Here is a 24,162-nt window from a genome sequence, read left to right as displayed (position 1 = left end):
AGAAGTGTGCATTTTCTGTATTTCACACAGAAATCAAATTGAAATACAGGAGTACGCTTTTATGTGGTAAAGTACAAAAAAAATTTATTTTTTTTGCAACTTGTGCATGTTTGTGTTTACTGGTATATTTTGATTGTTTTGTGTTACCTTCTGTATTAAAATGGAAATTAAGACACGTTATAATCCTTGATCATGTTTTTGTAATCCACCTTAATTTTTATCATTGGGAAGTAATTTTTTTTTTCCAAAAGACCACTTTATTTTCGCCTCAGTTTCTGTTGTAGACAAGACAGGAATGTGGCCTCGCCGCCGTGCTAATGAAATAGGGTTTTCTTCTTTTTTGCCAAATATGTAACTTTTAGGTTGAAAAATTTTAAAATAAAACTTGGCAGCTGAAATTTTTGTTTTAGCTGTTCACAGAGAATCTTCCCTCTCTGGTTTTGGCCTGGCTTGCCATATATAGAAACAAAACTAAGTTAATTATCTGGAAATTAACGTTTCAAAGAGAAATCTTTTCCTCATGACAAGTTGACCAAAGGAAAAAAGAGACTTAGAGCAGCAGACTGGCAAAAGTCTTGAAAAATAGATTAATATTAATATTTTTCTTGTAGATAAACTCTGTTACTGGTGACAAGTGAAAATAATGTTAATGTTCATAAATTTGAACAAAACTTACACCAAATAATAAAACCATCAATAGATGACATCTGCCAAAAAAAAAATTCTGGAAAAAAATATAATCACAGAGCAATGAACAAATGAAAATCAGAAAAAATAGTGAAAAATGTCAGTCCATTTATAGCTTTGTCCTATATGTTGTTCCTTGTGTTAGCTACACCAGGAAAAGCATGTGGTAATGAAAAAATATAATTTCAAGCAAGCCTGAATTATTTCAATTAAAGCTTGTTATTCTAAATAAGCATTCTGGCAAATGATAAACACTTTAGGATAACTTCCAACCATTTTGTATCGAAATTTTATTTTCATACCAGAGCTCGAACTTAGCTTTAAAGTAGTTATCTATAAAAAAAATGTAATCACTGTCTTTTTTTGACAAATGTGAGGTTACAAAATCATATTTATACAAGTACTTTAGTTTAAATCAATTTTTCCATTTGCTGCACGTATTTCTGCTTTGCTATTTGGGCATCAATTAAAACTTGACGGTAATGAGTCCTCAGCTCTTCAATGTGAAGAGACTGGTCAAACAATCCGTAGACATAATCTCGCCTCCTTTTTACTTCTGGCAGCCCTAGTAGATACAGAGAAATGGGGAAAAGCACATTCAAAAGTTATTTTATTCACTTTTCAATTTATTCATTGGTTTAGATACTTACCTGTCTACCAAGATATTTCGATCACAATCACAGGCTAATGAAAATCGCATGAATAGTTTATCCTAATCAACATTTTAGTTTTTAGTAAAAACAAGCCCTAACCTGTGACCTGTTGCATAAAACTGTTTCCTTAACCCTAAAAAGACTGGGGGGGGGCTGATTCAGCCCCCCTCGATATTTTTCGCGATAAATCCGCCGCGCGAAATTTTTTGACTGCGTCGCTCGCTGACTTTTTACTTTCAAGTCTCGCGCAACTTTTGAGACCAAAATTGTGACCCCCAGGTACGCGGTTCCAAAATTACGCAGCATTTCGTAAGTGCATGCAGACCCAAAATTACTCAAAAACGCAGGCCTGTGAAATCTCCACTATTTAGCGGAAATCTGCTATTTTAATTTTTAAGACCGATTTCAATTTCCGCTTTTTTCCTGTGTTCCATTTTCGTTTTTTCTTAGTCAAAATTCCGCTATTTTATCCAAAACGGCTGGAAAACAAGTCTAGGTAAATGGATGCGAGCAGAATGTGTGTGTTGTGAATGTACACGTTACGGGGCCTTGTATTTTGCCTTCGCTAAGTTTTGAATGAAACTGCTGCGGATCGCACCGTTAAAGCAGTGGCTCAAATCGCGATATTTTGAGACTGGTAAATACGTCTGTAAGGATGATGACGTCATCCAAGATGGCAACTTACGTTGGCCAATGAAAGGATCGAAGATGACAATGTTTTGTTCATTATTTCAAAGGAATTAGCGGTAACTGCGGTCTAAGGTACGATATTTCTGAATTTTAAACATTTTTTCGTAAAAATGGATGTGATTTCTTTTTCATAATGTGACATTTTATGTACAAAAAAACGATTGGAAAATCGGGTTTCCATTGTTAGATCTAACGTTACTGTTAAAATACGTTGTCTGTACGTACGGGCCTCCAAGCTCTTCAGTCTATGTATTGGTGAGTGAGCCAACGCAGTTCAGCGGAACAACCAAAATATGCAGCGGCTTGGCGATAGTAAATAGTAGGCCCTAAGGTAAATTTTCAGATTTTTCCGCTATTTTTTTGAAATCCCACTCACAGGCCTGAAAAATGAAAGTGAATTTGTGTACAAATCCAATGCAAATAGTGTGCTTAACCAAAATTCATAAATGTACCATTATTTTTCCTTTTACTGCTTAAAATCAATTTATTTTATCTTGTTTATGGTCAAAATAAAGTCCCCGACAATTTCCATTGAAAAAACGATTAAAACAAAAAGTCGAAAAATAAAGAAATACATAAGAAATTTAGAAAACAATAGAATACATAAAAAAATAAATGTGATTTTGAAATTTTTTAAAAATCAATTTGATCAGATGCCTATCTAGCGTATGTGAAACAAAAATTAGCATTTCAGGGGCATTATTTTATTAATTAGAGCAAACTTATTAATTTACGCATAAATTAGCATAATTAATGAGACATGAGATTTTTTGCAGAATTTGATGTTATAGTTTTGTAGATAATGCCATGGGTGACGCGTGTGCCAATTTTCGTCTTGATTGCGCGATCGACAACAGAGATCATCGGGGGGGGGGCTCAATCAGCCCCCCCGTCTTCTTAGGCGTCCAAATAGCCCAGTCTATTTAGGGTTTAAAAAGTCTGGCAAATAAAAATTATGCCATTAATAAATTACACATGAAAAAACTCTAGAAAATTTGCCATTTTTTATGGTAAAATTTTTATGCATAAGCCCCTCATTGAGTGCACTTTCAACTGAATGACCTGAAACGCGCACAGGATGTTCAGTGATACTTGATTACTCTAATGTCCAAGTTTAATGAACTAGACCAATAAACTTTCAAAGTTATGATAATTCAACAGATACCCCCGATTCGGCCAAAGTTCATTGACCCTAAATGACCTTTGACCTTAATCATGAGACCTGAAACTTGCACAAAATTTTCAGTGATGCTTGATTACTATTATGTCCAAGTTTCATGAATCAGCTCCATAAACTTTCAAAGTTATGATGGGAATTCAACAGATATCCCCAATTCGGCCAAAGTTCATTGACCCTAAATGACCTTTGACCTTGGTCATGTGACGTGAAACTCATGCAGGGTGTTCAGTGATACTTGATTAACCTTATGTCCAAGTTTCATGAACTAGGTCCATATATTTTCTAAGTTATGATGACATTTCAAAAACTTAACCTCAGGTTAAGATTTCGATGTTGATTCCTCCAACATGGTCTAAGTTCATTGACCCTAAATGACCTTTGACCTTGGTCATGTGACATGAAACTCTACTAGGATGTTCAGTAATACTTGATTAACCCTATGGCCAAGTTTTATTAACTAGGTCCATATACTTTCTAAGTTATGACGTCATTTCAAAAACTTAACCTCAGGTTAAGATTTGATGTTGACGCCGCCGCCGCCGTCGGAAAAGCGGCGCCTATAGTCTCACTTTGCTTCGCAGGTGAGACAAAAATGATTTTCGGTTCATCATTTACATAATAATAGAATTCAGCTTTACCTTTTACTTCGATACCAAATATGATATGAATTATGCACGTATAGATGATCTAAAAGAGTTTGAAATTTTAATGCTAAAATCAAGTTACCGGTAAGCAGAACAAGGCAAATGCGATTTTGTGTCTCGCCCACTTATGAAAATAGCCAGAAATATCGTGATTTGCGAGGGCACGCAACAGAACTTCATTGTAAAATTACTGGGATGGAATAACCCTTGTCATAAAAGTCTTGCACGTAAACTTTAATGTTTACCTGAAGATGACCTTTGACCCTACCATGTGACCTCCGACTGTAGTATAGCACGCAGGTCACCCAAGTCCATCTACAATCCAAGTTTGGTTGAAAAGTGACTTGCGGTTGCGGAGTCAGGTGTCATACAAGAGTCTTGCATGTTAACTTTACCTTTGAGCTGAAAATGACCTTTGACCTTACCATGTGACCTCTGACTGTAGCATAACATGCAGGTCCCCTAAGTCCATCTACCATCCAAGTTTGGTTGAAAGCGACTTACGGTTGTGGAGTTATGTGTCATTAGATTTGTGACGGACGGACGACAGATGGAAAACATTTGGATCTCGCCTTCACCTCTGGTGGGCGAGACAAATATGGTTGATGATTTATTAAGGTTGTGACGCCCTTGCGTAAGAAAGGATGGCTCAATAGGATATCTTTTAGCGTTCTGTGTTGAGTTTCTTTAACTAGTCTCTAAATGAGAGGGGATGTGGAATCACATAAGAGTTTCTGCGAAAATCTTTTCTGACATGCCTCAATCTTTATTACATTTTCTTCACGATGCATGAACAATTCACTAGGTATAAAATCACAGAACTGATATCGAGCTCTTAAGACGGGTTTTGTTTTTCTTGTGGGACACACTGTAGTTGAAATAGAAACAATGCAACGATGTGAGAAAGTATACTCACTTTCTTCATCAAACGCTGGTTGTTCATCATATTCCATTTGCTCATCATCGTCATCTTCCTCATAATGGCCATGATCCTCCTCCTCCTCATCATCATTGCTGTCACCATCAGGCCTGAAGCGTTTGTTCAATGCATGGTTTACTTCTCGCAATTCCCTGGCATTTTCAAGGAGCATTTCTTTAAAATGGTCTTCATACTGCTTGTCCTGTCAAATAATGAAAAAAAAAATGAGAATTAAAGGGATACTCCGGGCTGAAAATAATATAATATGAACAGATAAAGTAAAATCCTTAAAAACAATTGAAATAAACATGTAATCAAAATTGGACCAGCGATAACAAAGTTATGGTATTTTACAGCTTAGAATTTTAAAGTTTTGCAATATATTGTGTAACAATGCAATTAGCAAGCTAATGATGTCATATCGCCACTTATAATATGAAATTATATTTATTCATATTTTATCCACCAAGAATGAAAAAAAATTGATTGACCACTGATTTAATGTGTTACAAGGCAGACATACCTGTATCATGCACACATGAATGAAATAATTATGATTTCATGTAATAACATAACAAATGGGAAAGTGAAAACATGACATCATCAGCATAGCTAATGAATATTCATGAGGGCCTGCATTTAACTGTTTTCACAAAATATTACCAAACTCTGAAATTATTGTTATTTTTTATCATAATGTGATATTTTCAGCATTTTTCTCAGTGAATTTTACTCCATTTATTCAGAATTAATAACTTTCAAGTCCCGAGTAATATACTCATCTACTCATTATTTAAGACTTCCCAACCCATCTGAACTTATCTACTCTTCTCTACTTGAAAGATCAAGCAAGTTTCATAGTCTTACAGCAGTCTTTCAGAGGTCTTGCTCTCTGTTGAATGGGGTAGCCAGTTTACAGTCCTTTTAATATATCACGATAGATAGGGGAAGGCGGGGTAAGTTGTGACAGTTTTTGCTTTATGCCAGTTAGAATTGATATGAATAATAATCTTGTCGAAATAAGTACCTTGCCTTGAAATTTAATTCTTCTGAAATATTTTCCACCTATAAATAACTTTCTATCCCCACACTGAAAGTCATCGTGACCTTTGAAAAAAACGATGTCAAATGGCTCAACTTGCCCCATATATGGGGTAAGTTTGAGCCACCTTCTGGGGTAAGTTGAGCCACAAAAACTATGTACAAAATGTATGGGGGGAGAACCAGCATGTCAATTTTTTGTTTAAAGTCTTTTCACTTGCTAATTCTCTATAAATACTAACATCCTGTAAAAGGAAAAGAGCAGTCATGTAAATTTGCTCTTTTCAGCCTGCATTTCAATCGATTTTTATGGTTTGTTTGTTTTTTAAGATACATTACCATAGGAATTACCATGGCTCAACTTGCCCCATGCTGTTTGGCTCAACTTACCCCAGTCCGAACTCAGTGCGAAAATTTTGTATCCACACATTTATTATGCATCCATCATATAAAAGACTATGACAAGAATGAAGATCCATACATGGACCAATAATGTTGTTGTCATGTCTTTATTATATTTAAAGACGTGTGTGTCTATAAAGCACTTACCTATTTCACACTCTTTTTTACTTTTTTGGCTGAAATTCATATTTTTCCCTCTAAAAAACTACTTTTTGTTTCACAGTTGGAAACAATGTGGTGGGGTTAGGGGTTATGATATGGGTCATCAATACATGACACCACCACAATGTCTGACTCATTCATTATTGGCCTGGGGCTGGTGGCTCAACTTGCCCCTATGCTCAACTTACCCCGCCTTCCCCTACTTATCACTCCTTAAATTCCCTTTCTCGCCTTTCAATTTTCATCCCTATCCCTCCACCGTCCTACATTCCTTTCAGGAATAACCATATGGTGAACATAAGCCTCCCTAATGTTAAGACAAATAAAGTTGAATTTGAACTCACATGATAGCTCTTGAAGTGTTCAAGGCACATCTGGTGGTTACCTTCTTCGTGAGCAAACTCCGTCTTCAGTGATTTGACCCTAGCAGCTCTCTCGTTGATAGAAAGCTTAGCAACAAACGTCAACCTACATCAAAATTGGATTAAAATACAAAACGTAATATAAATAACCAAATTTATCTGAAATAAATTGGCATTGTCAGTGTAAATGTTTTGCAACTATTCATGGCTGAGAATAAAGTAATGGACTGTGATTCGTCCAAGACTACAATGGTCTGTTGTCGCTAGGTCAGGTGCAGGCATGGTTCGTGTGATGTTGGCAGATAGCTAGAAGCTCTGTGAAGGAAATGACGTGAGTGGTAAGGCTAAGGGGATTTCTTTTGGCTCAGAAGTTTATATTTATCTGTCAGAGCTGTTAGAACCAAGCTCCTGCAGGAAGGACCATGCCAAAGCTGCTCTGCAGTCTTCATAGACAATCTAACCTCAGGATAAACTCTCATTCTTGGGTTAGCCTGTGAAACCAGGCCACCATTTGCTGAAATTGGTATTCTGAAGGCTCAAGACCGACTTTGAAGGACATTCTCTTTGGTTCTGAAGTGCGAATAAGCTCAACAATGTACTACCCTAATGACGACAAAGACCACGATCACCTGGGTGAGGAAAATACAAGACTATATCCCATCAACCCATAGATGTAAACATAAGCCAAGCTCCAACTAACTGTTATCCTGTATTTATCAGTTGTCATAGCAAATGCCAACCTTCACTTACTTATTCAAAGGGATGGTCCGGGCTGAAAGTATGTAAAGCGTAATAAATAGAGTAGAATTCACTGAGCAAAATGCCGAAAATCTCATCAAAATTGGATAACAAATAGTAAAGTTAATGAATTTTAAAGTTTAGCAATATTTTGTGAAAAAAGTCATAAATATTCATTAGGTGGGCTGATGATGTCACATTTCCACTTGTTCTCTTGTATTTTATTAAATGAAATTAGGTTTATTCAAATTTTTTCCTCCAAGAACTAGAAAAATTGGATTGACGACTGATTTAGTGCATTAGAAGATATTTATTGCTACAACTTATTTCATAATAAGGGAGACATATTATTCACACAAGTATGAAATAATGAGAAAATTATGATTTTTTTGTAATAACATAAGAAAACTGAAAATGGAGATGCGACATCATCAGCCCACCTAATGAATATTCATGATGACTATTTTCACAAAATATTGCTAAATTTTAAACTTCAATAACTTTATTATTTGTTATCCAATTTTGATGAAATTTTCAGCATTTTGCTCAGTGAATTATACTCTATGTATTAAGATATAAATATTTTCAGCCCGGACCATCCCTTTAAGATTGAATTATGATATATGAAACTGTGTTTTTATTTTAGATGGAGAGTAACAAACTACAAAACAGTAATAAGCCGTTATCTTCATGAAAATAAAAACATTATTTGAACGTGAGCTTGAATGTGGATTTGACCTTGCATAGCTTGAACAAGATAACATTTTGGAAGGAACTCTCCACAGAATCACAAAGACTGACTGCGATATTTCAGCTATCTGTATCAACAGATACCTTGCCCCTGATTGGGTCAGTCAAACATCACTTGTCTATAAAAAGGGAGAAGTTCACCTAGCTGAAAACTACAGTCTCACTTACATATGTAGTCTGCAAGCTGATTGAACACATCACTTGAAATAATTTGATGGACAACTAAGAGTCAAACAACATCTGTGCATATCTAAACCGTGGGTTAAGATCTTGTCAATCAACCATATCTCAACTCGTCATGACTGTTCAATATCTTGTATCAGAGTATGACAAAAGAAAGCAAACTGATGTGGCCATTCTTGATTTTTCAAAGGTCTGTGATACGGTCCCTTGCAACAAGTTACTGCACAAGCTTGCCAGCTCCAGGATTAAAGGTTCTCTACATCGATGGCTGCAAACATTTCTCACCACTAGGGACGGACATCAATCTAAAGCAGTATCCATCACATCTGGCATGCCACAGGGCTTCATGCTAGGCCCGTTGCTCTTCATCTACCATATAAAAGACATTCCACACTGTGTCAAATCACAAGTATGGTACACTTATTTGCTGATTGCTGCTGACTTTAACAGCAGATTACATTACAGAGAGATCACCGGATACTCTGGGATGACCTCAGCAAACTAGAAACATGGGACATGACATTTAACAGAGATGCAAACTTTTGGAAATCAGAATTAGGGAGGATTTGCAACCGCCACCAAATCGAATACAGAGAAAAAAGTAATATTTTCTTACACTAGAAAAACAACGTAAAGTTAATTCCACTATCCGAAAACTTTTAAAGAAGATGATATTATTGAAGACGAAAAAGAAATTTTACAAAATATTAAACACTTTTACAGGCAGCTGTATACAAAACAAAACGTTAACATAACAGATGAGAATGCAAATAATTTTTTGAAAATAAGAGGACACAAACTCTCTGAATTTTCATCCAAATCATGTGAAGGACTCCTCACTGAACATGAGTGTAAGAAAGTATTGACGGATATGAAATGTGGAAAGTCCCCGGGGAATGATGGACTCTCCAAGGAATTTTATACTACTTTTTGGGACATTGTCAAAGATCCCTTACTTGTTTCTTTGAACTTTTCTTTTCAAGAAAATGAATTATCAGCAAGTCAAAAGCAAAGTGTCATATCTTTAATTTGTAAACCAAATAAAGACAAACGTCTACTAGAGAGTTACAGACCTATATCGTTGATAAATGTGGACGCAAAAATATGTTCAAAAGCATTAGCCAATAGGATAATCGATGTTTTAGATGAAATAATTGACAAAGACCAATTTGCATTCCTCCGCGGAAGAGCAATAGGGGAAGCTATCCGAAACGTACATGACGTATATCATTTTCTTACGGCGGAACAGAAAGCAGGATTCATTGCTTCAGTAGATTTTAAGAAAGCGTTTGACTCGCTAGACCACGACTATTTATTTGAATGTTTAGATTCGTTTGGTTTCGGCGCATCGTTTATTAAGTGGGTTAAAACCCTTTATAAAAATTTAGAAGGTTGTGTTCTGAATAATGGTAAATCTACTGGATACTTTCAAATTACGAGAGGGGTAAGACAGGGGGATCCCCTCTCCCCTTATTTATTTATAATATCTCTAGAAACACTTGCTATACGTATTAGAAATTCAATTGATATACAAGGTATATCAGTTGGTACCAGTGAATTAAAACTGTCTTTATACGCAGACGATTTTTGCTCATTTTGTTCAGATGTAAATTCTCTTAACTCATTATTTGATATTATGCAACAGTTTGAGAAGTGTTCAAGTTTAACAATTAATTTAAATAAGACAGAAATTTTAAAGATTGGTAATGTGTCGAATGCAGTTTTCAGACATAATTTCAATTTTGTAGATACTATAAATGTGCTTGGTACTTTTGTGGGTACTGGATCAGATACTGCGCAAGTTAAAAAAGCAGAAGAAATACTATCATCAATACAAGTTACTTTAAACATGTGGAAAATGAGAAGCCTAACTTTATTCGGTAAAATTCAAATAATTAAATCATTTGGAATATCCAAATTCATTTATTTATTTTCATCCACTCTTTTACCCGATTGGTTTCTTAAAAAGTTAGAGAGAGTGTTTTTCAGTTTTATTTGGAATGGACCCGACAAAATTAAAAGAAACGTCATGATCCAGGATCTATCAAACGGAGGAATTAAGATGGTAGATGTGTATTCGGCTGTTAAAGCCCAGCAGTTATTTTGGATAGAGAGAATTAAACATGCAGATAAACAAGGATGGTTTCAAATTCTTCAATATTACCTTAAAAAGAACGGGGGATTGTTTGTATTCAACTGTAACTATGGTCTTAAAATGTTGAACTTTGATTTTCCTCAGTTTTACAAAAATATTTTACAATGTTGGGATTCTCTTAATGTGAGAAACAGAGAAGATAATACGAAGTTCCAGATCATCTGGAACAATAAACAACTGAAAGTTACTCGAGATATAATCTTCTTTCGAAAATTGTTTTTAAAAAGAATTGTGTTTTTTAATGACATCCTTACTGAAGGATGTACTTTAAGACGATTGGATGAAATGAAAAGGTTATTTGATTTAAATGCCAATGATTACTTTCGATTACAAGGAGTGTATTCTGCTCTTTTAAAGACAAAATTTTCTAAAATATCATATACGGACTCATTTAAGAATGCTGCTATATCAAATATTATCCTTCCTGTTGAGTTGGTACAGCTAAACAAAATAAAAAGTAAACATTTTTATGATCTGTTAGTAGCAGAAAAATATGAGCGTCCTGTAAGTACGTTTAGACTTCAAAACAGATATCATGTTTCAGATAAAGAATTGGTATTAGCTCGTTCATCTATTCTACTGAACACTATTGATGTACAATACAGAGAATTTCAGTTCAAAGTATTGAACGATATTTTAAACTTGAACTATAAGTTGTATAAAATGAAAGTCATTACTTCACCTTTATGTTCTTTCTGTAATGCAGAAATTGAAACGATCGAACATTTATTTTGGAATTGCCCATTTACACAGTTATTTTGGAATCAGCTAGGAAAAGAACTCACTATGTTTGATTTTTCATTATTAACCGAAAAAAGTGTAATACTCGGTATTTTGTCAATAAAATGTCTTCTTTTTAATCATGTTTTAGTTATTGCAAAGAAATCAATTTATCTAAGTAGATGTAAACCAACAGTTTCTGATTGTGTTGATTTGTTAACTCGATCGTATAAAATGGAAAAGAATATAGCAATTCGAAATAACAAAAGGAGTGTCCACGAACGCAGGTGGCGAGACATGGTACAGTGGTTATCCACTTATGTTATGTAACTGTTATGTAATTTCTTATAATGTATCATTCGTATTTGTTCAACTGTATTGAATGAATGTACCTTGAAGTGACCAATAAAACATCATTTAAATACAAAAAAAACCACCACCAAATTATGTGCAGGTAGCGCAAATCTCGAGCGCGGAGCGCTCGACCCTTGCGGCCGTGGTCCAGGGCCCGCCTTAGGGCCCTGGAAGCTCTGGGTTTCTAGATGCTCTCTGGTGCAAATAAACATTGTTCCCACTTTTTTAACATAAAAAATATCAAATATGCATTTTTACATGTAAATAAAAAATGAGGGGACAAAAGAAGTACCTGTTCAACAATAATAAGGAGGAATTATCACTATCAGCTATAGGCAGGTTATGTTCCACTATAAATCCAGTAAAGAAAAGCTCAGCGCTGGTCCCTTGCTTGGTGAAATAAAGACAACAGGGTACTAGTGGAGCTCGAAGATCTTGTCTTCGCAATGTCCGTAGACCTATGCCGTTTGCTCCCGAACGTTAAGTGCTTCCAAATTATCATCACGACCTCCCTGCTAAACTGAAATGTCCACGCTGCAAATTGCGCAAAATGCATGGTAAATTCCTCTTTCCGACTTCCGAACACACAGGTACTGGAGACTGTATTCAGTCTTATACTTCTGAGACCATTTCTTGGTCTTCTTTTGTTGATTTTCCGCCATTTCGTGTCAATATCAACCCATCAATACGCCGAAATCACACACCGATATCTACCGCACGACTCGACAAATCCAGTGGCCGCGAGCGCAACCGCCTCGCGAAGCTAGCCGGGCCTACCGGCCTGGTGCACAGTGGATTCCCGTTGGGCATATCACATGCACCAGCTTTTCGCTGCTCCTTATTTGTCTACTTTTCACACAGAATTTAGTAGCAGCGAACGTATTGGAGTTACTACATGCTAAAGTTAGCAGACGATACATGTCCTTCCAATCCAATTTGATCAATGCAAAAAAATCGTAATTTCGGGAGGATAAGGATGGTAATCGTAAGGGCGGGAGTTGGAATGAATTTTTGGGAGCCTCCCGATGAAATCGGGAGGGTTGGCATCTCTGCATTTAACACAAGTAATTTTGTATAAAGACTTTTTAGAAGTTCTTTTTTTCAAAGTGGCATGGAGGAATTTCAGTTCATGAGTCTTTCTTACAGCAGGTCCTTAATCTGGTTCAAATTCCTAGCCCTCTTTTGTGTTTCAGATTATTAAGTAATTAAATTTTATTTTGACACTATTTGTGTTCAGTGCTTACCCCCCCTCTATTTTCTTTTTTTTTCCAAGCATATCCTATCTACTATTCAATGGAAGTGACCCCCCCCCCCACCCATGGCACTGGGAAGCGGATGCTTATAGTGCCGAGTATGTTATACATAACAGGCAAAACCCCTGAAAATCAGGTTGGTATCCTCAAATTCAACCAAAATGACCTTAATTTTGTAAGAACTTATATTTTCTTGCCAATTAAAAAACAACAGCTAACACCTCCTCTTCAGAAATAATTCCAGGGCCCTTCCATCCAGGTTTCATACATACCTTGAATCTCTGTAGATAGGACTAGGTGGGCGAGCTGAATGAGGAATGATACCCTCAAAGATTACAACCCTTCCAAATCTAGGTAGGACACCTACAGGTAAACAGACAAAAGTGATTGGAAACAATAATGATATATTGACAATTCAAAGCTAACAGCAAATAACTCTATGCAATTACCAAGTGCAACACTTCATTATGTAGAGTGTTCCCAGGGGCAGACATGTTGGAGGGCAAACAATAAATACCTGTGCATCAATCTATGATAAATCAATGTTTTATGCACAGGTTTCCCATTGTGATGCCTTCAATGTGATATCATGACTATAAGTAATAGTTGATGCTTTATTTGATCATAAACACCTCTAAAAAAGTTTGGAAATCTGAGTTTGGCCATTAATTTCTTCCAACTCCCAATTTTACACAATGCATAATTGATATCATTCAAAAGATCATTTAGTTCTTTTTAAAATACCCTGCTTATTATGATCATGCCATCAGGAAAAGAGCAGGATTTAAAAGTGTAAGATGAGGAAGAATTTTGACCTTGCCCCACATTTCAAGGCACTGTACCTCCAAGGAAACCATAATCATATCATGTAGGATATCATTTTAAAGAAAATCAAATTATTTTTTTCATTGGTATCAATTATACATTAATATTCACTAAAACCAAGAAGGGATTATCCATCAAAGTCAGATTTCCAAACCTTTTTTGAGGAGTTTATATTAATGGCAAGAGTATTGCAGCAACATGGGTTAGTTTACTATATGGGTAATTTGCAGTAAAGAGGGTCGGTCACACAAGGGTATCCACTTACTGATCACTGGTTCGGAGCCATGGCCATTGAAGTGCAAGAAGGTTGTTTCTCCATACTTATCCTCACTCCAGTCATCGGTGAGGTACACCAGAAATGTCCACTCTTTCTCTCTGATCTCACAGTCCTCGTGGATCCTGGTGTGATCGTAGGTCCTCAGGAGGTTGCAAGAGACATCGTAGGGATACCACTGGTCGGTACCTGATAACAGACAGTAAGATAACAGATGTTAGGTCTCATGAACGTGAAAAAAAATCCACCCATTCTACAGTCCTCATGGTTTTTGGACTTTGATAAAGATTTCACAGTCCTTGTGAATACTGGTATGATTCTAGGTCCTCAGGAGGTTGCAAGAGACATCGTAGGGATACCACTGGTCGGTACCTGATAACCGATAGTAAAATAATAGATACTAGGTTTAGAAAACATGAAAGACATCTACCTATTCAACAGTCCTTGTGGATTCTGGATAATTTGAAAGATCTTACAGTCCTTGTGGATCTTGGTGTAATTGTAGGTTCTCAGCAAATTGCAAGAGACATCATCGGGATACCACTGGTTGATGCAAGAAAATTAAATGGATCAAAGATTTTATGTCTAGGAAACATGCAAGACAACCACTTGTAGAATGCTCCAGCGCTCAGGAATCAAGTATCATTAACAAGGTGAGAGAGACATCATAGGGAAACCATTGCATGTTACCAGATAAAAGATAGTAAGATAAAATACTTTAGATCTACGAAACATGAAAGGCAACCTCCAGTAATTTACTGTCCTTGAGGATCCTGGTGTGATTGTAGGTCTTCATCAGATTGCAAGAGACATCATAGAGATACATGTACCACTTAGGTCTAGGAAAAATGAAAAACAAGATACATCATACGGATACCACTGGTTATTCAAAGTAAGGTAAAAAAAAAATTAATTTCTAGGTAACATTAAACATCCATCTATTCTACATTCCTCCTGGATCTTGGATTATTTGAAAAATCTCAAAGTCTTTGTGAATAGCGGTGTGATCGTAGGTCCTCAGGAGGTTGCAAGAGACATCGTAGGGATACTACTGGTTGGTATCTGATGAAATAAATGAGTCAAGGATACATGAAAGACACCTGCCTATTCTATATTCCTCATGGATTTTGGATTTATTTATCTTGGATTACAATAAAGATCTCACAGTCATCGTGAATCCTTGTGTGATCGTAGGTCCTGGGCAGATAGCAAGAGACCTAACAGGGATACCACTGGTTGGTATTTAACAGAAGACTGTAAGAAGAGATTTAATGTCTAGGAAACATCAAAGACATCCATTTATTCCCACTGCAACATTTGTGTCCTCCGGCAAGGTATCTATCTACATTTGCCACAATACACACAGCAGTAGTAAATGGGTACCCGGTAGGAAGGAATTCCTTGAATGCTCAATGCGCCCGATCAGCGTAGCTAAGCAAAAGCTGGGGTAATAATATGCAGCACCAAAGATACTTCCAGGGGAAGATCGGACAGTACATAGACCGCGTAATGAAACGCTTGGGAAGAGCGCCCTACAGCGTTGAGTAAGTAACAACCTTTTTTTACCTTTGCGTATCGCGAGATGGTTGTGTACAAAACATATGAGAGAAATGGTGAAGGGTTGAAGGGATAGACTATTTTTACATTTCAAATTTTTTTTCTTCAATTTTTTCCCCTTACATTTGAGTTGAATATATTTAAGATGTTTCTTGGTAATAACATGTGGAAATATTTTCACGAGCCACCCTTGAGCCCTCTCCAAACTCCACTCTCTCATTTTCCCCATATGTTTTATACACAGTCGCGTGCCGATATGCGAAGGTTTACTTACTCAACGCTGTTGGGCGCCCTTCCCCACAAGCATTTATCGAGCGTTTCAAAATATCGCCGAAGTGTCCGATCTTCCCCTTGTAGTATCTTTGGCAGCACTTAAGATACATTTGTATGAAGCGCTATATAAATATCGCATATTAATATCATTACTATCATTATTATTATTCTAATGACCAGAGAACCAGTGAAATAAAAGCAACATATATGGTGGTACCTACAGAATGCCTGACAAATTATTCTAAGAACTCATGAATACTGCAATTCATGTAACTTTTAGGACCTCACCTGAGACGAATTCAGCCACCCTCTGCGTAGGTGTCCACATCTTGCCTTGGACATAGCTCTCAATAGGAAATCCTGCAATCCATTGGACGTTATCACTGTCAAGATCAAGACTGTCATCGTAGAAGAAATTCCCTGATACGGGAGGAAGGTAAAAGGTTTTTTGACTGATTATAATAATCTTCAATAAAAATACAAATAATAACATAAATAATGACCTGCCAACCTCTGGGAATGAAAAATTGTATTCTGTGATAAAAAAAGTATTTTCTCCCAAATTCATTTTATGATAAAATGCGCACTCCTATGCAGTATAGCAGGCCTGCCAACATTTGAAAATTAAAAAAGGAGTCCCAATAGCGGTGCTCAAGCTGCATGCATGCTAATTCTATGCCGAAGAAATAATGGCAAGCATCAATTGATTCTGTAGTAATCATAGCTACATTTATAGCGCTTAATACTTTGCGTTTTTTTAAGGGAGTCTTGCAAGAAAATATTTGTGATCAATTGCAAATTACAGAAGTAAATTTACAAGTGATGGATCAATTTGAACTAAAGGAAATCAACTTATATTTGTTGATGCAAGAACCAGACCATCAATCAATGGCAAATCTGCAATGAAATGCACAACTTTCAATGGACTTTGGAACCTAAAATTGACTTGCAATCCATCGCAAGTTTCTTGCAACACCGGTACCTATAAGTACAGGGGCGGATCCAGCTTTCGCCAATAGGGGGGGCCGAAAAATATTTTCAGCAACATTTTTCTCAATTGGCCGCCATAATTCTATTTTTTGTTTATTTTTCAGGGGGTAGTCCTAACTGAAGACTGAAGTTTTAAGTAAATGTTAGTTTTTATTGTTATAAACAAGATAAGGTATCTCATGTGGTCATAATATATAATGTGAGCGCGAAGCGCGTGCAAAAAATTCTTTGATATTTTATGTCCTTACAACTGAAGATTCTGAGCAGTTTTTATAATCATCAACAAAGATAAGTATCCAACTAAACAATGCGAGCGCGAGCCGAAACGTGAAAATTAAGGGACTCAATTAGGACTGTTTTTAGTGATTAATGAAGAGGATACAAGTATCACCAATTAAATAATGAGAGTGATATTCCGACCTGAAAACTAGACGGTCTAAGCGCGTTTTTATTTAAAATTAAAGAACAAGCTTGTGTGTGTCAAACAATTAAATGCAAGCGCGAAGCACGAGCTTAATTTTTTTGATATACTGACATGATACAGGAGCATTTTGACAAATTTTGGAAAGAATTTCTAAAGAGGACAGGTATCTCGCAAATAAAACCATGCGAGCGTGCAGCGCGAGCTGAAAATTTTGATATAACAATTTGTGTAAATCACACAAAATAATGAAAGCTTGATGTGTGAGCTAAAATATTGTGTGCAAATCGATTTCAGAACTGGATATATGAAGTGCCATGTAATCCTCTTGAATGGGATTCATTACACAGGCAATGCGAACCCGATGCGCGAGCAAAATTTTTTTATATAAAATCTATTATCCAATTCTTCCCTTCATCTTTTTCTTGTTTCCTTTTGGGGTCGGGCCGGCCGCTACGAGGCTGTAAATTACACATCATGGGTATAATAGCTATTTCTTACTTTTCTTCCTGCTTTTCGTAGTTTCTATCAAGATAAAGAGTACACTTTTTTCTGCAGGTTGTCAAAAAATAGGGGGGGCCGGCTCGGCCCCCTCCTGGATCCGCGCCTGAAGTACTTTATATGCAATTATTATCCACTGCTTAATAAGAGACCTTATGAAATTTGGGAATGGATCCAGACAAGGGAGCGGGATGTGCCACACCCCTTTATTTCAAGAATCATCATAGTAATAAAGCTAAATCTTAAGAAAATTGTATTTTTGTGCCCCTAGCTCTATATTCCAATTTGCTGTTTGTGCCACCTCTTTTCAAAAATACTCTAAAATCGACTGCTGATAATTATTCAAATTCCGCGCCAGTCTGAGGCACCATTTCACAGCTTCTTTAAAGCCTCAGTCATATTTGCTCTACAGCGAGTCCAAATCAGCTGTTTTATTCATTTCTATTCAAACCACCTGTATGTAGCTGGTACAAAAACTGTTAAAAAGGCCGTTTTCAACTTGCTGTAGAGCAAATGTGACTGAGGATTCAGTAAGAATCGCCAAAACGTATTATCATTTGTAATCCTCCTTTTGCTGCATGAATAAAGCAATGGTGTACTAACAGAAAAAAATGCTGCATGTGACAAAGCTGATGGCCACAATTGGTTAATAACCCAACAGAGACTGGCTGATTCTGCCAAAAAAAAAAACAAATTTTCTAAAGATCAGGGACACGTTGCATAAAAGATACTTTTATGGTAACTTTGCCATCCAATGGTAAATTTCATTGAGTCCTTGATTTTGATTGGCTGATGAGCATTGTTGCCATGGTAGCAACCATTGAATGCCAACATTACTATACTAGTCCGGACCTTAGCATTTCCAAGGAGGAAACTCTCTACACCACGCCCATTCTTTTGAAAATGCAAGTTAAATCACAATGGAGAGCTGAGAGGCTTTTGTCGAAAGTTGGACTGGAACAGCATCGGAATCTCTTGACTCTGGACAACAACATATTTGCAATTGTTCTTCCACAGCAAATCTTTGGATGATCAGCTGTCCCAGTTCACCAACTTAGTATCAGCAAAAGCCTCATTGTGATTTCAATTGCATTTTCAAAGGAATTAATGCATTGTAGAGTTTCCGCTTAGTAAAAGCAAAAACTGCCTATTAACTTTTACGGAAAGTGGCCCAGAACCCTCTTCGCATGAGCTGCAGTCTCCAACAGGTTAATGATCCCAAGATTTTTACTTATTATTATCATTAATATTTGTTTGGCGTCACCTGTGCCTGCTTGGCAACAAGCGAACTGAATCATTGTGACCCAAAGGTCTCTCCTCCGAATATAACTGGAGGAGTGCAGGTGGACCACTACACCGGGTTTCCCCCTATTCTTATACCAATAGTGCAGTGGGTTCTTAACGTGCAAAGGTGGTGACTCTCCTCTACCGGGGGTCTCCATTTAATGTCCTATCCGAGGGTCTGAGTGTTTTCCTCTGTAACATACCGGTAGCCTGCATCTATGGAACAGGGGAGAGACGTTTACACACAACACACTGGCTTCAGTCATCTGCCCGGGTGGACTCGAACCCATGATCTGTGGTTCGACAGGCAGACGCTTTACCGACTGAGCCAACTTTGTTCTCTTCTTGAGCAGAGTTAAGTGGATTTTCGTGTTCTTCGCAATTGGAATTGCATAGTAAGAGCCAAGTTTGGGTTTTAGTTTTATCTTTATTCTGAATGCCATCTTTGACTGCAATATGAATATATTTACCATGCTTTGGAACAAACTCTCTCAGTTTCATCAAGTCATCTGTATCAAAGAGTCCATCAAAAATGTACAGTCGTTTACCTTGGGATGTTGTGTAATTCTAGGATTAAAAACAACACAAAAACCAATATATAACATTAAGGGGATGGTCCAGGCTAGAGATATTTATATCTCAATAAATAGAGTAAAATTCACAGAGCAAAATGCTGAAAATTTGATCAAAATCGGATATCAAATAACAAAGTTATTGAATTGTAAAGGTTTACTTCTTCCGGTGAAACAGTTCTAGCTATGTGTTTATGAATATTCATGAGGTGGGCTTCTGATGTCATATCCCCACTTGTTTGTATTCTATTATATGAAACTAGGTTTATTCAATTATTTTTTTACCAAGGACACTCCTTTTAAATACACACTAAAAGAGTGAAAATCCCTGCTGCTACAGTCACAACTTTGCCAATATGGCAACTACCATGGATACGGGGCTCAGTAGACAATCACAATCAAGAGATGGTTTTCACTGGGAAATGGAAACTTATCAATGCTGACAACTTTCATCAAATGTTCCCAAATTTTGATCACAATTACTGAGAAGAATTAAAAAGATATAAATCATAACCACCAGGATGGTGCTAGTTGTCTTCGAAGAAATATACATATAAAAAAAAGCAAAAATATTTAGAATACGAAAAAAAGAGGAATGAGAAAAGTAATTTCAGGTCTGTATGCAAGTAGACTGACTAGATTTTTAAATAGTAATAAAACAGGGGGGCATTTCATCAATATTTTCGTCCGACAAGTTGTCAGATCTGACAAATTTCCTGGATTCTGATTGGTTGAGAAGCACTGTTACTATAGTAACTGTCGGATAAAACAGGACTTGTCGGATAAAACGTCCGACAAGTCCTTTCATGAAATGCTCCCCTGGAGTCTGCTTCAAAGAAAATAAGAACAACTCTCATGCAACTCAGCCCATTCAACCCCTGCTCCCCCCAAAAAAAAATACAAAGAATTTTCGTTTTTAATTTCAGGTAAAAAAGAACTGACTCACCTTTGTTAAACAATTTGCAACGTCTTCGATAGATTTAACCTTCGACCCTTTCATCTCGGAGAAGAGCGTTTCCCGAGCTTTCGCCTTTTCTTCAAAGTGGAGTTGTCTATGCTGCCTCGCTTCGCTCTCTTTTGTGGAGTTCATTGTGAACGACATCTTGAGACTCATCATGCCTTGCTTGAAATCCATGCTTGGAGGTTTCATTATGTAACCTGAATTATACAAGAATGTCTTGTCTTTTAAAAATCTTCCAAACCTTTCCATAGAAAGTGGAAACACCAATACATTTGTACGATACATTAGAGGCCACACAGGAGATATACCACTTGTATTCTTTATTCTAAAACTTCAAAATATCACAACTTTCTTGATTTACATCATAGTTTGGTGATATTTTTAGACAGTGCCATGCATTTTTTTATTATTATTCTACATTTATTAATGTACAAGCTGATTGTTGGTGATGGTAGTGAACTGTAAGTTACCCTTTTTTTGGTGCATAGTATTTTGGGGGCTCATATCTTAGCACTTCATTTGGCAGTGGGTCATAAAGTCATGCGTTACTTAATGAACAGCATTACACAGCACCTCTTGTTAAACATAAATAATCCTCTTTGTGTTCAGAGTACTACCTTTGAATTCAAATTCAAGTCTTTTCTTTTCATTTCTCCTTTGCACTCTGGAGGATAAAACTGGGCAGATTTATATGACATCAGCTTACAACTTTTTTTTAATACAAGCTCTATTTAAAAAAAAAATAGTTTTCCCTTCATTTTCTATAATGTGTCAGTGATCTGCATCTTCCTTTATCATTGCTATTTTCATTGATTTTTTTGTATTGTATTTTATCATATTATTTGTCCTATCTCACAGAATGTTACATTGCCCTATACTTTGTGAGAAATGAAAATAAACCAAAATGAAACTCTTACCAATTGAGCTATCCCACACCACTGCTCTGTTATACTTGGGACTAAGAGCCATGAAAGTATCGTTGTTATCTTCGTAAAAGAGGAGTTCACCATAATCATTCTTGCGCCAGTAGTGATTGAAATAAAGCACCATGGAATACTCTTTTTCTTCACCCGTATTATCCCTGGTCAATTTAATGTGGTCACCTCTGAAAAAAAAGAGTACAAAGACAAACAAATTCACGTATTACGTTCAAGACCTTGCTATACTCTCATGTCAGTGTTATCATTAAATGGCCCCATCTTATCTGTCTGAGTTACTTGAATATATGAACCTGTTTGACAATAGAAGATCACTTCATAAAGACTTACATATCTGTTGTTAAGGCAAAGTTTTATGGAACTTTGGAATATCATCTCACACAATTTAAGGCAAGTTTATACAATTGCTGTATTCAAATCTGCATTTAGAATTTAGTGATTTCAGTGATAATATCATCAAACCATTTAACTTTTACTAATCTAACATATATTGGTCATATCGCTTTACCGCGATACATCAACATAATCATATTTTTTCAATAGGGCCTAAATCAGAATTTTCAACAATATCGATCAATAATATTGAAATAAGAACCAACACCAAACTTGAAACCACTCATTGCAGTGTACATCTGCTTACCATACCTTCTAAGTACATTAATGGAGATGCTGAAGACCTTTAGAGTCGTTCTATCAATGCCCATTGTAGATGAGACTAATCCCTTCATGACCGAGATGAAGACAGAGTTCTTAAATGGTTCAGGATCCAAAGATGCCGACCAAGGACTAGGACCATCTCTGCTGTTGAACCTGAATGTATATGTTCATAGAATTGTTCCAGTTTAAATGCACAGTAAGTCTGAACTCTATTTACTTGTTTCTAGAACAAAAGAACAGCATAAAAAAGATTATTGTAATTATTTTAATAAACAAGATGGAATGCCTCTGGCGGTCTCACCTGCATCACGCAATTCAATATAGCAGTGCTCAGTGCTGACTTTGAAAACTACTATAACTCGCACAAGATGTTCAGTGATACTTGGTTACTCTTATGTCCAAGTTTCATGAACTAGATCAATACACTTCAGAGATATGATGGTAATTCAACAAATACCGCGAACGTGGCCAAAGTTCACTGACCTTACATGACCTTTGACCTTGATCATGTGACCTGAAACTCGTACAGGATGTTCAGTGATATTTGATTACTCCGATGTCCAAGTTTCATGAGTCAGATCAATAAACTTTCAAAGTTATGATGGTAATTCAACAAATACCCCCAATTTGGCCAAAGTTAATTGACCCTAAATGACCTTTGACCTTGACCATGTGACCTGAAACTTGCACATCATGTTCAATGATACTTAATTACTATAATGTCCAAGTTTCATAAATAAGATCCAAAGTTCATTGACCTTCGACCTTATGTCATGTGACATAAAATGCACACAGAATGTTCAGTGATACTTAATTACTATAATGTCCAAGTTTCATAAATAAGATCCACAAACATTCAAAGTTATGACGGTAATTCAACAGATACCCCCAATTCGGCCAAAGTTCATTGACCCCAAATAACCTTTGACCTTGGTCATGTGACATGAAACTCAGGCAGGATGTTCAGTAATACTTGATTAACCTAATGGCCAAGTTTCATGAACTAGGTCTATATACTTTATAAGTTATGCTGTCATTTCAAAAACTTAATCTTACGTTAAGATTTGATGTTGACGCTGCCGCCGTCGGAAAAGGGGCGCCTATAGTCTCACTCTGCTAAGCAGGTGAGACAAAAATCTACTACCGCAGTACTATTAAGTACAACTTACAATAACACCGCACAAGTATATGTATATGTAAGATGAGGAAGAAATTAGACAGGAATAACTGTACTTTCTGGGGAGCAACTTCTGACATAGACCAAAAGCTTCGGTCTCTGTTATTTTGGTTGTTCAGCTGAACTCCGTTGGCTTCACTCACCAAATACAGATATCCAACATAGTTCAGCAGATCAGTTGATGGTACAGAGACAACTTAAGATACATACGTACATGTATATTATATTTCTTCCTAAGACTTTTAGGATTCTTCTAATTCTATGCTCTCACCAAAATTTATGCTTGCTGGGTATTTACAGTGTAGATCTACTTACTTGAGTACCACAACATGTTCAACAACATGAAACAGATTATTTGGTCAGTGAAAATATAAATTGGCATACTCACTCCCATTCTGCAACCAAGTTTGAATAATCCTGCAATGTTGTCATCAACCGAAAATCCAAAACATCATCAAAAATTTCGACGGGGCGCCCGTCTGAGGTTTGGAAAGATTTCCTATTTCTCCATTCTTGACACCCAGACGGTTCGGCTGGATTTTTTATCAAACATGACAACGACGTCTGATCATCAGATTCAGACAGAATGACAGGTTCAAATGTAGGTAGAAATCTTTCTGAGTGTATTACTGAGTCCTGCTCAGATAGGCCACATAACATACAAATTATTGCTGCCAAACTTTCCAAAATTCTTAGAAGATTTGCCATCATGAATCAGGCACTTGTGCCTCTCTTTACTGGCCCTGATCTGCTAGTGAATGTCAACTTCCTGGGTATCAGTGCATAGCTCGCTTTGCGCCGCGCCGCGCCGCTCTAGCTGGGTTGATATCGTAGCCATC

The 24,162-nt window shown here is 36.6% G+C and overlaps 1 protein-coding gene across 1 annotated transcript; it reads right to left on the bottom strand.

Annotated features, from left to right (window-relative positions):
- Positions 1-208: 208 nt before the first annotated feature.
- LOC121427476 lies at positions 209-24,126 on the bottom strand. Its single transcript, XM_041623888.1, has 11 exons — positions 23,712-24,126; positions 22,135-22,299; positions 21,469-21,656; positions 20,537-20,748; positions 19,489-19,585; positions 16,111-16,242; positions 13,984-14,181; positions 13,166-13,256; positions 6,723-6,846; positions 4,771-4,975; positions 209-1,252 (listed from the first exon to the last, which is right to left on the bottom strand). The coding sequence occupies exons 1-11, from the start codon at positions 24,032-24,034 to the stop codon at positions 1,098-1,100; spliced, it is 1,890 nt and encodes a 629-aa protein (XP_041479822.1). The 5' UTR covers positions 24,035-24,126; the 3' UTR covers positions 209-1,097.
- Positions 24,127-24,162: the final 36 nt, after the last annotated feature.

The sequence above is a fragment of the Lytechinus variegatus genome, chromosome 14 (genome assembly GCF_018143015.1).
Source record: "Lytechinus variegatus isolate NC3 chromosome 14, Lvar_3.0, whole genome shotgun sequence".
In the NCBI taxonomy this organism is placed as follows: domain Eukaryota; kingdom Metazoa; phylum Echinodermata; class Echinoidea; order Temnopleuroida; family Toxopneustidae; genus Lytechinus; species Lytechinus variegatus.
Note: the sequence above shows the minus strand (reverse complement) of the source record. Positions and strands in the feature narration are given on the sequence as shown.

Bases quoted from the DNA above. Each gene is read 5' to 3' on its own strand.
- LOC121427476 (XM_041623888.1), bottom strand. From the start codon at position 24,034: ATGATGGCAAATCTTCTAAGAATTTTGGAAAGTTTGGCAGCAATAATT. The intron at 6,847-13,165 runs GTATGTATGAAA...ATTTTGATGTAG, and splicing joins CCTATCTACAGAGATTCAAG to GTTGACGTTTGTTGCTAAGC. The intron at 4,976-6,722 runs GTGAGTTCAAAT...ATTATTTGACAG, and splicing joins AACACTTCAAGAGCTATCAT to GACAAGCAGTATGAAGACCA.